Source organism: Mustela nivalis, assembly GCF_964662115.1.
Source record: "Mustela nivalis genome assembly, chromosome: 3".
Lineage (NCBI taxonomy): Eukaryota > Metazoa > Chordata > Mammalia > Carnivora > Mustelidae > Mustela > Mustela nivalis.
In genome coordinates, this window is record NC_139022.1 from 110,606,110 (window position 1) to 110,620,522 (window position 14,413).

At 55.7% G+C, this 14,413-nt stretch overlaps 1 protein-coding gene and 1 long non-coding RNA gene across 3 annotated transcripts; one reads left to right on the forward strand and one right to left on the reverse strand.

Moving 5' to 3' along the window:
- The first annotated feature begins 3,185 nt into the window (after window positions 1-3,185).
- On the forward strand, window positions 3,186-11,215 carry SHROOM1 (shroom family member 1). 2 transcript variants are annotated; one of them, XM_082725662.1, is made up of 9 exons: window positions 3,186-3,379; window positions 3,808-3,961; window positions 7,414-8,417; window positions 8,510-8,565; window positions 8,804-9,013; window positions 9,212-9,784; window positions 9,872-10,013; window positions 10,120-10,392; window positions 10,517-11,215. In XM_082725662.1, exons 3-9 carry the CDS (start codon window positions 7,452-7,454, stop codon window positions 10,847-10,849), a joined length of 2,553 nt encoding a protein of 850 aa, XP_082581788.1. In that variant the 5' UTR covers window positions 3,186-3,379; window positions 3,808-3,961; window positions 7,414-7,451; the 3' UTR covers window positions 10,850-11,215. The 2 variants fall into 2 exon arrangements, with proteins under 2 accessions (XP_082581788.1, XP_082581789.1); XM_082725663.1 differs by lacking the exon at window positions 3,186-3,379 and adding an exon at window positions 3,423-3,467.
- Window positions 11,216-13,141: 1,926 nt separating this feature from the next.
- LOC309862196 lies at window positions 13,142-14,135 on the reverse strand. The gene is made up of 2 exons (XR_014310351.1): window positions 13,508-14,135; window positions 13,142-13,284 (listed from the first exon to the last, which is right to left on the reverse strand). It is a non-coding gene; the product is annotated as an uncharacterized lncRNA (long non-coding RNA).
- Window positions 14,136-14,413: the final 278 nt, after the last annotated feature.

Below are 14,413 nucleotides of genomic sequence, written 5' to 3' on the forward strand. Positions count from 1 at the left end.
ACCACGGAGAATTATGACGTGGGCAGTGACTTAGGTATATTTCAACAGTTCAGATTACAAGTGCTAAGCCACGTGGAGTGAGGCTCACCACCTTCTCACCCATCAGTTCCTTGAGATCAGGCCTGGTCGGGCACAGTGAGGTCTGTGGCTACAACCCTGGCTCAGACCAGTCACAGAGGAGGCTTTTTAAAAAAGACTCTCCCAAGTCTGAGAAAATACTGAGATCCTGAGGGACACAGGCATCTGTTTTTTTTTTTTTTTAAGATTTATTTATTTGACAGACAGAGATCACAAGTAGGCAGAGAGGCAGGCAGAGAGAGAGAGAGAGGAAGAAGCAGGCTTCCCGCTGAGCAGAGAGCCCGATGTGGGGCTCGATCCGAGGACCCTGAGATCATGACCTGAGCTGAAGGCAGAGGCTTTAACCCACTGAGCCACCCAGGTGCCTCAGGCGTCTGTTTTTTTTTATGTTGTAGAAAAATGTGATCAGCATGTGCATGTCTCCACCTTCTTCAGGACCCCTGCTCTCCACCCACCACCACTAAAGGTGAACTTGAACTTGGCAGTTTTTTCTCCTCCCCTCTGCCCCAAGATTCTTGGAGGTTTTTCTTTTTGTTTTTTTAAAGGTATTATTTGTTTGTTTATGAGAGAGAGAGAGAGTGTATATGCACACTGGAGCAGGGGCAGAGGGGAAGGGGAGGAACAAGCAGACCTCCTGCAGAGCTCGGCTCTCTGTCCCACCACCCTGAGATCAAGCCCTGAACTGAAACCAAGAGTTGTCCACTTAGCTTAACTGACTGAGCCACCCAGGTGCCCCTTCTTTTTGCTTTTATAATAAAGAGGTAGGAGGTTTTGTTTGTTTGTTTAACATAACACCATTCGTATTAAACATGCACAGCAAGAAAGCAACAACACACACCTTAGAATAAATGTAAAACAATACATGCTGAATACATCAGAAGTGTTGCCTGTTGCAGGGAAAGGAATGGTGTAAAGAGGCATTTCTTTGGTGTAAAGAGGAATGGTGTAAAAAGACATTTGGGGCTGTGTAATTCTTTTTGTGGGGAATTGTCCTGTGCATTGTAGGATGTTTAAGCAGTGTCCCTGGTCTCTTCCCTAGCTCTCTTCCCTAGAGGAGAGCTAGGAAATCTTAATGCTCTCCAGTCAAAGACCACCAGGTACACCCCTATAGGTGGACAAAGTGGGTGTATTGATTGCTGTAGTGAGGGAGGAACACAGAGCACAAGGAACCACTGGGCATGTAAGCAAGAGGGCATTAGAAAGGACTTACAGAAGTTGGTCTTGTGTTAGTGACTTTGGAGAGCATTAAACAAGATTTTGCTCAGTGTTTGATGCCATTGGGAAGGGGGAGTAATTCCATGATGAGGCATATCAATAAACTTATCCAGAAAGAGAAATAATGAGAGTAAAGCTAAAGGCACAGTTGGGAAAGAAACGGGGATCATTCCTATCAGCCAGGACAGAAAGATGTTTAGTCGTTTTTATGATGTGGACAATGTTCATGGATTGTCTGTGCCCAGACAGGATTACAGAATGGTTACAGATGGCCTTGTCTAGTGTTGATGTCCTGTGAAATCGATTATGTGCTACAGAAGAAGACGAAGGCCTTGGCTGTGAATGTCAGCTCAGCTCCTAGCAACATGTCAACTTCCAGATGTCAGGGGACGGCTTTTCTCTTCTTTAGAAGACAGGAGGCAAGGAGAAAAGTGGGTGGACAGGATTTCAGATTTCTGGGAGTTAGGGAGAGCTTCTATAGAATGTGCAAGAGAAGTAAGGGAGCAGGAAGGTTGAGTGGGTTTGTAAGACTTGCTGTGGAAACTGTGTCCACATTGTGGTTTTCAAGATACATTTTTCAATATAAAATGGAAAATATAAAAACATGGGCAATTTTGAACTGGCTTTTGGTTGCTGAGTTGTGTTCCCTCTATTGTGATATTACTCTGAGCCTAACCAGTTCAGAAACTTCAAAGAGGCAGGTTTTCAAAGCCAAGAGGTTCTACGCCACTGTCTTAGAAGCCAGGGCTCCAGCTCCACCTGAAGCTGATGTCTGGGTGGGCGTGTTGTGTAAAGAAGAAGCAGAGACAGGAGGGCACCAATCAAAGGCCAGGTTCAGGTGCCTGCTGTCTCCATCCCCTAGAAGACCCAAGCAGACAGAGTTCCCCAGACTCCCAGTGCCCCCAGATAGTGGTAGCTTTGATCCCTGGTCTGGTTTCTGGGTCCCTGTTATTGCCACCAACAAAATTTGTCACCCAGTATGCCAGGTTGGGGGGACCCACTCCCCACCCTCTGGCATGCTGATTCTGTGGGAGATCAAGGGATGCCCACACCAGTAGCAGAGGAACTGGAGAACTGAAAGGGCTCAGCTGAGGGCCCCATGATCCCTTCTGGGGATGGAGCATTTCTTGGTGGAGCCAGTCAGTACTGGATGATGGAGGTTTGGGAAACGGGGGCAGGGAAGGCTGAGGACGTGGTGGGGAGGAAAGCACAGCGCCACATGAATTTAGAGCATTATCTGAAGTCTGAAGGAGAACCCCGCAGGCAAAGCCCTTGAGAGCCAGACTCCCAGGCTGGAATGAACCCTATCCAAGCCACAGGGGATGTGCATACGTGCGGCACCTAACGGACCCACCAAAGGCAGCAGAAGTGGATACACAATGCGCCCGCTGTGGTTCAGGGGGCTGGCCAGAAGGGCCTAGACCATGCGGGATAGTGAGAGAAATGGAGAAAAGGGGGGCAAAAATGGGAGATAAGAGCCCCCGGTAGGATTCAAAGAGCTGGGAGAGTTTTGGGAATGGGGGATCTGGAGGGAGAGTCGGTGATTTCCATCTAAACTGTACTCAGAGGGACGGGACCAGAGGAACGAGCCGTAGGCGCCTCTGCGCACTTGGCCAAACTTGAAAGTAATTGTGGCCGTCTGGAGCCCCTGGGGCCCGGCCAGGGCTTCCCCACCGAGGAGGCTGTCGAGTCCCCTGGGGCCCCAAGCCGGCGCTCCGCGGGTGCTGAAGACACGCAGGGTCACAGGCGGCGCTGGAGGCGGGCAAACGAGTGCCGCGGTCGCCCTTTCTCCTCCTCCTCTCCCGCTTCTCCCGCCGGGAGCGGGAGGCCAGTGTCGGCGGGAGAACGAGTGTCCACCCCCTGGGTCCGGGGCTAAGGCCGGAGAGCTGCCACCACGGGGCTGGGGGTGGGGCGTGGGCGATCCCCCGGGCAGCGCCACCACTCCTCTCTCCCGCCCCCTGGCCGGACGTGGCACCTCCCCTGCGGCGGCAGGGGCCGGGAGGTGGGGTCGGGAGCCCCAGCCCCGGGCTCTGATGTCACCGCGCGGCGGTCGGGGCGCGGGAGCTCGTCCGGGCCAGGAGTTCAGGTATGCTGCAGGGTCAGGTGGTGGGGCGGGCAGGGGCGGGGGCAGGGCGACCGGGAGGGGGGCACAGCGAGCACCGCGGCCAGGAGAGGTGGGGGGCACCGGGGAGGAGCAGGCGCGTCATTCCTCTGGGTGTTCCACCCAAGCCTAGATTGGCGGGCGCGGGTCGAGTCGGCCCTTGAGTGCGGGAACTCTTCGCGGGGTGGCGGGGCAACCAAACCTACCGAGTGGCGGGGGCTATCGGGGGAGGCGCCGTGAGGCCACGCAGTGGGATCTCTCTCCGCGACCCAACCCTCCCCCCACTCCCCCACCCGGCTCCTACTCTGTGCCGGCCGAATCGCGGGAGAATCCATGTGGGGCGGGCCCCCACCCAAGCTGGCGCTTTCCCTGCACTGGTCTGAACCCTCCTTCTCTGACCGTGAACCCAACAGGAAAGGTCCCGAAACGCGCCGGCCAGCGGCCATGGGCCCCCCTGGCATCCCCAGAGTCCCGCTATCGTGCCACACCGTGTGACTCTGCCGCCCCCTGCGGTCGCCAGGCTAGTGCCTCTCTCCCGCCTCGACTTTCAAGAGCCTGAAGCCCCAGGTATGTGGTCCGCTCACCACCGCGGCCTCCTGTCCCCGGGTGCAGCTAGCACCCCGCCTTTTCTGCTTGCCGGGCTCGGCATGGAGCTCCAGTCTCTGGGGACTACATCTGGGCTAGAGCGACCGAGATTGTAGGCTGTACGGGCTGCGCGGTCCCTGTGGACCCACCGGGACAAAGGGCCCCCACAGGGGACTGGGAGGGCCATCCAACTTCCAGGCATGCCTGCCCAGCCAGACTCCTCTGGGGTGCTGGCATTGAAGACAGAGCCCAGGACCCGGAAGCTCTGTGTGGCAGGGACAGGCAGCACCCCCACAGTGAGTGCTACTGAGGGAAGTCCATCCCAGAGTGGTGGCCTGAACACGTTCTTCAGAGGTCGGATATGAGGTGGCCTTGGGGAAGAGTATGCTTTAATTCCTAGTCACTGGGGATCATGTGAGGTGCCTTTCTGGCCACCTCACCTGGATCTGCTCCCAGTGTCCTGGTGTGGTTTTACCAGGCGGAAGCTGTCTTTATCGATTTCCCCAACATCCCCTAACTAAAAATCTGAGTCAGCCTGCTTGCCTAGTCCAAACTTTCTGCTGAGGTCTAGACCCACATCCCACCTTCCCAGACTTGCCACAGACCCTGCAGAGCCTACAGGCCCCAGATTGAATGAGCACTGGACCCTGGGCCAGTCCCCATAGCAGCTTCATCCTTCCTGAGACTGACACCTCTACCTCCCTGGCCTCCAGCTCTGAACACTGAGGTCATCTTTGTCTCCTTTTCCTTTCTTGTTGCTCTTTCCTTCAGGGGACAAGTATATGTGACCTCCCCTCACCCTAATCTGGAGCTTTTCCGGCAGGGATTCCAAGCTGCCCCCTCTGCTCTGGCAAGGTTTGGCCAAAGGCCTGAAGAACTCCTTGGGCTCCAGTCTCTGGACTCCAGTTCTTTGTAGGCCCTGGCTCTGTAGCCCAGCCCATGGCTGACACCAGTGCTGAGGCTACGGCTCCGGGAGTGTCACCACCCCCAGTCACAGTGGCTGGCTGGACTTCAAGAGGCTTCTGCAGCCAGACAAGTATGCAGTCTCCTTGCTCTTTGTGTCGAGGCCCCCAAACACACTGGAGGAGCTAGCTGCCCCCTCTGAGTGTAGCAGGTTCTGCAAAAGGCACAGAATAAGCATTTGCGTGGTTATCGGCCTACTGGGGCCACCACTGCAAACGTATCCTCAAAACAAGTTAGGGGCAAACAGCAAACATGCATACACACAGTTTTATTATCTGTTAAGTTGTTTTTAGGTGCTGAGCTCAGAAGCCTTGGCAAACACAGTAACTCACAAGATAACATTTTTGAGGAAACTTCTTCGTATGTGGATAGTTGCTGGTGTCTGTAGATGCAGGAAGCCAGCAATGGGCAGGCATGGGTGGAGTGTGCCAGGGAAAACAAGGCTCCCAAGCTGGGTTCAGACCAGGAAGAGAGAAGGCTAGTGCCTGGGTGCCTAGGGCGGCTTTCCTAAAGGAGGTGACTGTCCTCCCAGAAGTTGCTACTCAGAGTGGCTGCTCATCTTCCTCAAGTCCAGAGAGTGGAAACATTCTGTGGAAGAGGTCCCCAAACCTGACTGTGAGGACCAACATGCAGGGCCAGTGTTAGTGGGCATAAAGATACCTCCAAGTAGGCACTGACAAGATGTTCTGGTTCCAGATCACCTGCGAGCCCCTCTTGAGGATACGGTAGATAGTGCCTTTTCTTTTTAGGAAACATCGTATCATCACACTACTAACCTCCCTTCCCTCTCCTGACCTGCAATCTGTAGCATCTCTGGCCTTGGAGAAGGGGGTGGAGGGTGACCCTGGTTTCCAAATAGTATTCAGGAGGCTAAAATGAACCTGCTTTTCGGTTCCCACCCTAGCTGCTGGTCACCCTCCTCTGTACCCCTCCCCAAGCCAGCTTAGGGAAAGCAAGCCCTCCTACCACCCCAAAGTCCCCATACCCCATTAGGAGCCCCAGCTTCCTAAGACTCACAGCTGCTCTCACCCTTGACCCATACACTCCCTACCCAACTCCTCCTGTCACTCACCTTGCTCCCCTCTTGGCTCTGGGGAGGTTCTGATTTCTGGCCTGTCCTACTCCACCTGTGCTTGCCTAATCTTTTGTTTCCTAATAATGCATGAGTAACCTGGACAGAGCCCGTGGTGTCAGCTGCTTCATTCATTCTGTCCCCCTCACCAGAAAAGACCAGTAGGGAGAAAAGAGTGGGCAGACGCCAAAGAGCCCTCTTCCTTCTCCAAGAAAGCCACCCCCTATACACTTGTTGCAAGTTTTGCTCTTTTCCTTGCCATTCAACAAATATTTCTTTAACATTGACTTTGTGCTAGGTACTGGGGGTACAGAGATTACTTAGTACTGGGCCTCTTCTCAGGAAGTTCATGGGTGGGAATGGGAAGAGGGAATCACAAGCAAGCCAACAGTTGCGCTGCATGCAGGGTGATGAGTACTGTGTGGAGTGTGAGTTTGAGGGGGGTGGAGCTCAGCACACAGTGTAGGGGGTCCCAAAAGTTCAGAAGACCTCTAACCTGGACCCAGTAGGAGGAGCAAGAGTAGCAGAACAAAGCTGGGGGGTTGAGGCTGCAAAGCAGAGACCATATTGTTGTGGTATCTGCTAGTATTTTGCAAGCAGGTCGGAGTGACTTTCCCAGAGCTGAGTTTAGGCTTTATTGGAGGCTTCTGGCAGTTGCGGGTGGGGGGTGGGGCAGGGGGGTGGTGGTGAAGGTAAACTGGTTTTCGGCAGGGTTGGCTTCTAGGAAATTGATTCTGGCTGCAGTAAGCTTGGAGGCAGTCCCAGATGCCAGACAGGGTTCTGCTTCTTAGCAGCTATGTGCTCCTGGGCAAGTCATTTCCCCTCTGAAAAACCCCAGTGTCCTCATCTGTAAAATGCAGATAGCAGTTGTAGAGGATCAAGATATTTATATGAAGTACCTGGACACGGGGGCGTGGGGGGGGTAGGAGGCTGTGAGCCTGCTTCTGACCTAGGTCTTGCCCCCTCCTTTCTTGGCTCCCCTGTGATCTCAGAACGTTCTTGGCGGTTGTTTATTAGGGAAAGATCACATGGAGCAGCTAACAAAGCCGCCAGGAAGCCGCCGGGGCGGAACTGGGTTGGGGAGGGCAGGAGTATGGTACATTCTTGGTGCTTCTGAAGTGCTAGGGAGAAGTGGGGGCTGCCAGCCTGGAGAACCTCAGTGCGGAGTGGGCTAGTCTTCAACTCCTTCCCCGGAGCTAAGGGGAGTAGCTAACGCCCTCAAACTCCAGAGTTGCTTCCAGGGACTGGCCCTACCCGCGTCATCCCCGGCCTGGGAGGTGGCAGCGCTAAAGGCCGTGTGACCCTCGAAGGGATGTTCAGTAAGCACCTGGCTGTCCGAGTTGGAGGGGCCAGCCTGACCCGGGGCTCCTTCGCCACCACGCCGTCTGTGTCCTTCCAGGCCCCGCGGAGCTGGCCTCAGCACTCACCTGCGCAGTTATGGAGGCCCCGGGGCCGGGGGGCGACCGCGCCTCCCCAGCCTCGTCCACTCGCAGCCTGGACCTGCGGCGGCTGTCCGCGCGCGCCGACTCGGCCTACAGCTCTTTCTCCGCCGCCTCCGGGGCTCCTGAGCAGCGCACGCCGTCGCCTGGGACCGATCTCCTACCTTACCTGGACTGGGACTACGTGCGTGTGGTGTGGGGCGGCCCGGCCCCCGCCAGCAGCCTTCGCGCCTCCCCGCAGCCCCGGCCCGCGGCCACCGTGCATAGTGGGCTGCGGCCCCCAGAGGCCCGGGGGACGCCGGGGCCGCTCAGCCGGCAGGTCACTCCGCTGCTGTTTGCGCTGGCGGCCGAGGCGGAGGCGGAGGCGCGGGCCGCGGAGCAGCCCAGCCCACCTGCTTCGCGGGCCGCCTACCGTCAGCGGTTGCAAGGCGCCCAGCGGCGCGTGCTCCGGGAGACGTCCTTCCAGCGCAAGGAGCTCCGCATGAGTCTGCCCGCCCGCCTGCGGCCCCCAGCCCCCATGCGGCCCCCCGCGGCGCACCCGCGCTCGGCTTCGCTCAGCCATCCCGGCGGCAGGGAAGCGGAGCCGGTGCGCTCCGGGGCTCCCTCGAGGGGAACTGTTGGCCTCGGCCGCCTAGCCACCCAGCAGCAGAAGTGGTGTTTCTCCGAGCCTGGGAAGCTAGACTGCGTGGGTCGGGGCGGTGGATCCGCAGGGGAATGCTCGAGGGAGGCTGGCTCCAGTTCTGGGGTCGTCAGGCCCGACCCCCAGGAGCATAAGGTGCCCGCAGAATTCGAAGGTCACCGGAACAGATGGCTGCCTGAGACCCAGCCCCAAGGCGTGGAGGACCCAGAACCTCGGTCCCGGAAGCTCTGTGACACCTATAGGCCTTCCAGTCGGAGTCAGAGCGCTTCAGGGGAAGTCTTGGCTCTTTGGGGAGGCCCAGGAGGGGTCATGCCCATTGTCCAGGTGTGGAAGATAGGGGCTGCAGGCTTGGGGTGGAGGACAGCTGGGAAACTGAAAACTTGAGCTACATTTCAAGCAACTGTTTGTCTTTCCAGACTGTTCTCCAAGGAGCTGAAACCCCCAGACCATTGCTTCAGACCAAACTTGCCAGGTGAGAGACATGGACCACTGGGGCACTGCAAGTTGGAGAAAAGCAGTTTTCATAGCTGTTGCCCAAGAAAGAGAGGGCCCCCTCACCCACCCTCAGTTTGAGCCTTCTGATTCTGTCTTTTGCAAACTACATCCTCGAGGATCCCCCTGCACACCCACCCCATCCCACTGTGTCTCTGGTGCAGCACCAAAAGCTTCTTTCCTGGTCACTGTGGTCAGTGTGGGGTCCCTTCCTCCAGGTTCCTGACCCAGAAGGAAGCTGCAGTGATGTGTTCTGCAGAGTATCCCCTGAGCAGTCCCGCTGACTGGGAACAGAGGGTCTCAGAGACATGTATGGGGTCTGCCCGGCTCCCATCCCTTCCAGATGATGAGGTTTTCCTGGAGGAAGTCCCCCTGGTCAGAAGGAGATCACCTCCAGACACCCATGCCCCTCCGGGAAACCCAACCAGGTGAGTTGCCTCTTGCTGCCAAGCAGAGTGAGACATCCCCTTCCCACACATATCAACAAAATGCTGGAGGGATGGGGAGTCCTCTCCTAGCTGGAGTCTGGGAGCCTGGCTGGTGGGGATGGGGACAGGTGGCCCTTGGAGGCCACTGCTTGTCTCTGGACAGAGCTTTTTCTGATTCAGTGTCTCTTCCACTTCTAGTGTCCATGTTTCTGAGCAGCAGTATGGAACTGGCTCGGGCCAGAGTGCCGATCAGGCTACAGTCCCCTCGGAGCACCCCCTCCATGAGCACCCAGGGACTGCAGGGGCAGATGACTGCTGGAAGAGGATAAATGGCTCTATGGGGTTCTCTAAGACCGTAAACTATAGCCCCCCCAGGATTGCAAATGGTGACATTGCAACCTTTGACCCCAATGGACTGCTGACCGTTGACTCACTGGCAGCTGCAGAGAGTGACCCTCTCAAACCTCTCCCAGTTGATGCCCCAGGACCTCCAAGCAACAATACCCCAGGTGCTTCTGGCCATAATGCCCTGGCTTGGGGCACTGGCCAGCCTGGTTCCAGGCCAACATGGCCCAGTCCTCGCCTTGAGGAGCTGGTTCAGGAGCTGGCCAGACTGGATCCGTCTCTGAGTGACACTCTCACTTCCTGTCCCAGCCCAGAGCCACCCCTGGACCTGCTAGATGGGCTGATTCCTTTAGCAGAGGTCTGGGCTGCAATGAGGCCACTCTGTGAGGAAGCTGGAAAGAAGGCTGGTGGTAGTCCTGAGCCAGGGTGAGTGAAGGGCACCAGGGACACAGGGGATTCTAAGTCCCTGCCATGTGGGGCAGGAAACCCAGCGAGCTCTGGCTTTGTCCCCAGGTTCTATCTATTTAGGTCCAGCCAGCTCCTGTCAACTTCTCTGGAGGAGACGAGGTTTGAAAACCATACCACCCACCCTGTGCCTGACCAGGCTTGTGGCCAGGGTCTCCCTCAACCAAATAGCAGCATACAAGCCAAGAAAGTGAGTGCGGAGGTTCCGGTGGAGATGGGGTGTGGCAAGAGCCCAAAATATGGGTTGAGGCGTGGGGGTCTGGCCTCCCCCTTAAGTACCTGCGCCTTTCCTGCAGATGGAGCTGGCCGACCTCCTCCAAAAGATGCTGCGGAACCTTGAGGCTGAGCAGGAGCAGCTGCACGGGGCCGCCCAGGCTTGGGCCAGGCGCGGGGCTGCTCTGGAGGCCGTGGTGGGCCAGTCCTGTTCTCCCCGAGACCTAGAGCGGTTCAACAGGTTCATGGCCGACCTAGAGCGCGTACTTGGCCTGTTGTTGCTGCTGGGTAGTCGCTTGGCTCGCGTGCGGCGCGCCCTGGCCCGGGCTGGCGTAGACTGCGACCCAGACGAGCAGGTGACAGAGGTTGGGGTGGGGAGAGCGGGGCAGTGAGGGAGGGGTCTGCTGGCTTGGACTGGGACGGTCCCGGCAACGGAGGCCCCCTCTCCCTGCTCATGGCACGCCTTCCCTGCGGCTGCAGGCCTCTCTGCTGCAGCGACTCGGGCTCCTGCAGCGGCAGCAGGAAGACGCCAAGGAACTGAAGGAGCATGTGGCGCGGCGCGAGCGGGCCCTGCGCGAGGTGCTGGTGCGGGCCCTGCCCACCGAGGAGCTGAGTGCCTATCGTGCCCTGCTGGCGGGCAAGGCCGCCGTCCTGGCCCAGCAGCGCAGCCTGGCGGAGCGGGTCCGGCTCCTTCAGGACCAACTGGACGCCATCAGGAGCGACCTTGGCCGTTGTCCTCTGACTCCCAGTCTGGCCTGGCCCCCAGAGACCTGTCTTCCAGATAAACCGCCCTTCCTTCCGCCCCTCCTCTAATTACAGGTGGTGGCATGGGGGTGGGGTGGGGGGACACCGCCTCTGCCCCTTATCCACATCACTCGGGATGGGGTGACGCTGGTTGATTCGGTGCTTTTCCCTTGCCGGGAGAGGGAAGACCCAGGCGGGGTCTTCCCAGGATCCTTCTAAGTGTTTTCTTGTAGCCTTACCCAAGTATTGTGGGTTATTTGTTAATTAATTTATGGATTTTTAAAACTGCAGTATCCCTCCCCTTTTTGTGAGGAAAGAGGCTCTGTCTGGGTTGGTGGGAGGGAGAGGAGACAAATCAAAGGAGCATTTCTACTTAATATGCAAAATTGTCTTTTTTTTTTTTCTTCTCTTTCTTAATAATAATTGATGTGAGAAGTGTGTGTGTCACCTGGAGCCTCGCTTGGGGGAGAAATCTTGTTTATAGACAAAGTACACCAGCCTTGCCTGACTAGAGCAGAAGAGGAATTTGCTGGAGGACCTTAGTCAGGTCTGAGAATCCCTGGGAAGACTGCGATACAGGCTTGAAACCTGGAGAGACTAAGGGGATGCCAGGCCTTGTGATTCTACTGCCACCAGTTCTGGTAACTCCATCACTACCACAAAGGCCTAGGCCTGACTGGTCAACCCCAGGTCTCCTTTGCTGGTTTTCACCCAAGCCTCCACCCTCAAAAGTACAAGTGAGGGTAACAGCTTCCCTTCAGGACTCAAGGGATAGGGAATTTCCTCATATACATAATAGGTTCAGTTGCTTTGCTGCCTAAAAACCTTGATGAATTCAGGGACAATTATTCCAAGTCTCAGCAACAAATATATTGTCAAAAGTGAGTTTATCAAGAGACCCCACAAGATCCACCATGCTTGAGGAGGACAGTTGGGCATGGGAGCTGAAGGGAGGAGTCATGGTCTGGAGACCTAGAATGGGGGACTGAGGACCTGGAGAGACTGCTCTGCTTGTGTGCTAGAGGAGATAAGCTGTGGGTGAGCTGGGGTTGGGAGTGGGAAGTTAGGTGCTGGTGTGGAATGAATGGAGGAGACACACACTCCCTTCTGTTTGGGCATCAGCCTCGTCTGCACAGAGTCAATGTTAAGTTCTCAAATATACATGTGAAAATGTGCTTTAGTATTTGCAGCTGCACATGCCAGGGCCAAGAACATTGTTGATGCAAACGCTGAGTGTATTTTTGGAAGTTGGGCACATTTAAAGGCATGTGTATGTGTATTTAAAGCCAACTGACCCCAAAGTGAGAAATCTCTGTGTCTGGGCTTGTTTTCTGATGCCTATTGTCACTAAGTGCAACTGGTTGGGAATTTTAAATGGTCGTATTCATACCAAAAGCATTAGTTTTAACAGTCGGGCCATTGAGCGCAGAACAATGCTAACATTGTGCCTCTTTATGAAAAACATATGGGACTCCCGCTGAGGCAGTTGCAGGTTCTAACATTATGCTTTGCTCTCTCCTTTGAACGCTGTGGGCGGGGCCTCCACTCCAAAGTCCTCATCCTAGCAGGGCAGCTGGCTTATAGTCTGGATGAAATAAATTTACTTCTGCCTTTTGCCCTGTACAGCACCCCCTACATTCTCCCATTGTGCTATTCTTAGAAAAACATTTAACATTCACTAGTTAGGCCAATGGAAACTGTGTGCTGCTCAGACAAAACACTTCCAGCCCAAGATGGACTTGAGGATAAGTGCCTGCTGTGGTCTCGTTAAAGTGCACTTTGGTTCTGTACTGGTTTTCCCATGGGGAATTATGAGGCTCCTGTGCTTGTCCTTACCAGATGGGGAGTAGGGTCACACCTCCTGCACCCATCTTTTCATCTTGCTTGTGTGTTCTTCCTGCACCATTTTATGTCCCTTTCACACTGTTTTTCTGTCAGAGTACAAGAATGAGCACCATAGGTGTTCAGTATTGGCATCACACTTTTTTTTTTTAAGATCTTTATTTGATAAAGATCATCAAAAGAGACCACAGGGAAGGACAGAGGGAGAGGAATCAGCAGACTCCCCCCTGAGTGGGGAGCCTCACAAGGGGCTGGGTCCAAGGATACTGAGATCATGACCTGAGCCGATGGCAGACCTTAACCCTCTGAGCCACCTAGGTGCCCCCAGACTAAGACCTTTTTTTTTTTTAAAGATTTTATTTATTTTTCAGACAGAGATCACAAGTAGGCAGAGAGGCAGGAGGAAGCAAGCAGACTCCCTGCGGAGCAGAGAGCCCGATGCGGGGCTCAATCTGAGGATCCTGAGATCATGATCTGAGCCAAAGGCAGAGCCACTCAGGTGCCCCTCCAGACTAAGACTTTTTTTTAAAGATTTTATTTACTTATTTGACAGAGATCACAAGTAGGCAGAGAGGCAGTCAGAGAGAGAGAGGAGGAAGCAGGCTCCCCGCTGAGCCGAGAGCCTGATGTGGAGCTCGATACCAAGACCCTGAGATCATGACCTGAGCCGAAGGCAGCGGCTTTAACCCACTGAGCCACCCAGGCGCCCCCAGACGAAGACTTTTTTTTTTTTTTTTTTTTTTTTTTAAGGTTTTATTTATTTATTCGATGGACAGAGATCACAAGTAGGCAGAGAAGCAGGCAGAGAGAGAGGAAGGGAAGCAGGCTCCCTGCTGAGCAGAGAGCCCGACGCGGGGCTCGATTCCAGGACCCCGGGATCATGACCTGAGCCGAAGGCAGAGGCCTTAACCCACTGAGCCACCCAGGCGCCCCCAGACGAAGACTTTTGATGGTGGTGTGTGGGCCGATGCTCGAGGCCCGGTGAATTCCACCGCCAGGATGCTGCCAGCAGAGGGCACTGTTCACCCTGTGATGACGGATACCTACACCACCGTAGCCTGCTCCCCAGGCAGTAGGCCCTCTGAGCTAAGCACAGGGGCTTGGCCTTCCTCGCAGAGCAGTACTTGTTAAGCCTGAAGGCTGGATCCGAGCCTTTTTGCTTCTGTCGGGAAGAAATTCTGGCCGGCCAGCCACGGGAAAGCTGGCTTGCTTTTCTTTTGCTACCAGGCGTTGATTGAAATGTTGGTTAACGAGAAGTGGGGAGGAGGGAAGCTGGGGTTGTTGATCTCGAGTATCAGTATCAAAAAGAGCCTTATTTAATCTCCCGGGGTAGAAAAGAGGGTTTCGTGGGTCTCTTTTGGGGTTTCTGTCCCCACCTTCTCAAGCCGCCAGCGCCCTTGCGGGTCGGTTCTGCCCCCAGCCCCGCAGCCTGCAGCGCGGTCCTTGGCTTTTTGCAGAGAGCAGGCTTCTGCTGGCGTTGTTGCTAGGCAACAGACAGCCCCGCAGCCGCCGCCTCCGCCTCCGCTCGCCTCATCCCGCCTCCGCCGCTCCTCCTATTATGGATTTAATTAGCCGAACAGGGAAGCGGCGTTCCGCGGCGCCCCAAAGCCGCGCGCATTCTGTCTGGAACAGCCTGCTCGGCACACCGCGTACCTCCGCTAGCGGCGGCTGTAGACCTCGGGGATCCTCGTAGAACAGATCGCGGTGCTGTTCATTCACATGTAAATCCGAAGCTTGGGTGGAAATTTAGGTCAAATGTGCTTGAGCACCTCGGAGAGAAGAGGTGAAAGA

Excerpts from the sequence above, each read along its gene's own strand:
- SHROOM1 (XM_082725662.1), top strand. The coding sequence starts at position 7,452 with ATGGAGGCCCCGGGGCCGGGGGGCGACCGCGCCTCCCCAGCCTCGTCC. Across the intron at positions 9,785-9,871 it reads GGTGGTAGTCCTGAGCCAGG|GTTCTATCTATTTAGGTCCA; the intron begins GTGAGTGAAGGG and ends CTTTGTCCCCAG. Across the intron at positions 10,393-10,516 it reads ACTGCGACCCAGACGAGCAG|GCCTCTCTGCTGCAGCGACT; the intron begins GTGACAGAGGTT and ends CTGCGGCTGCAG.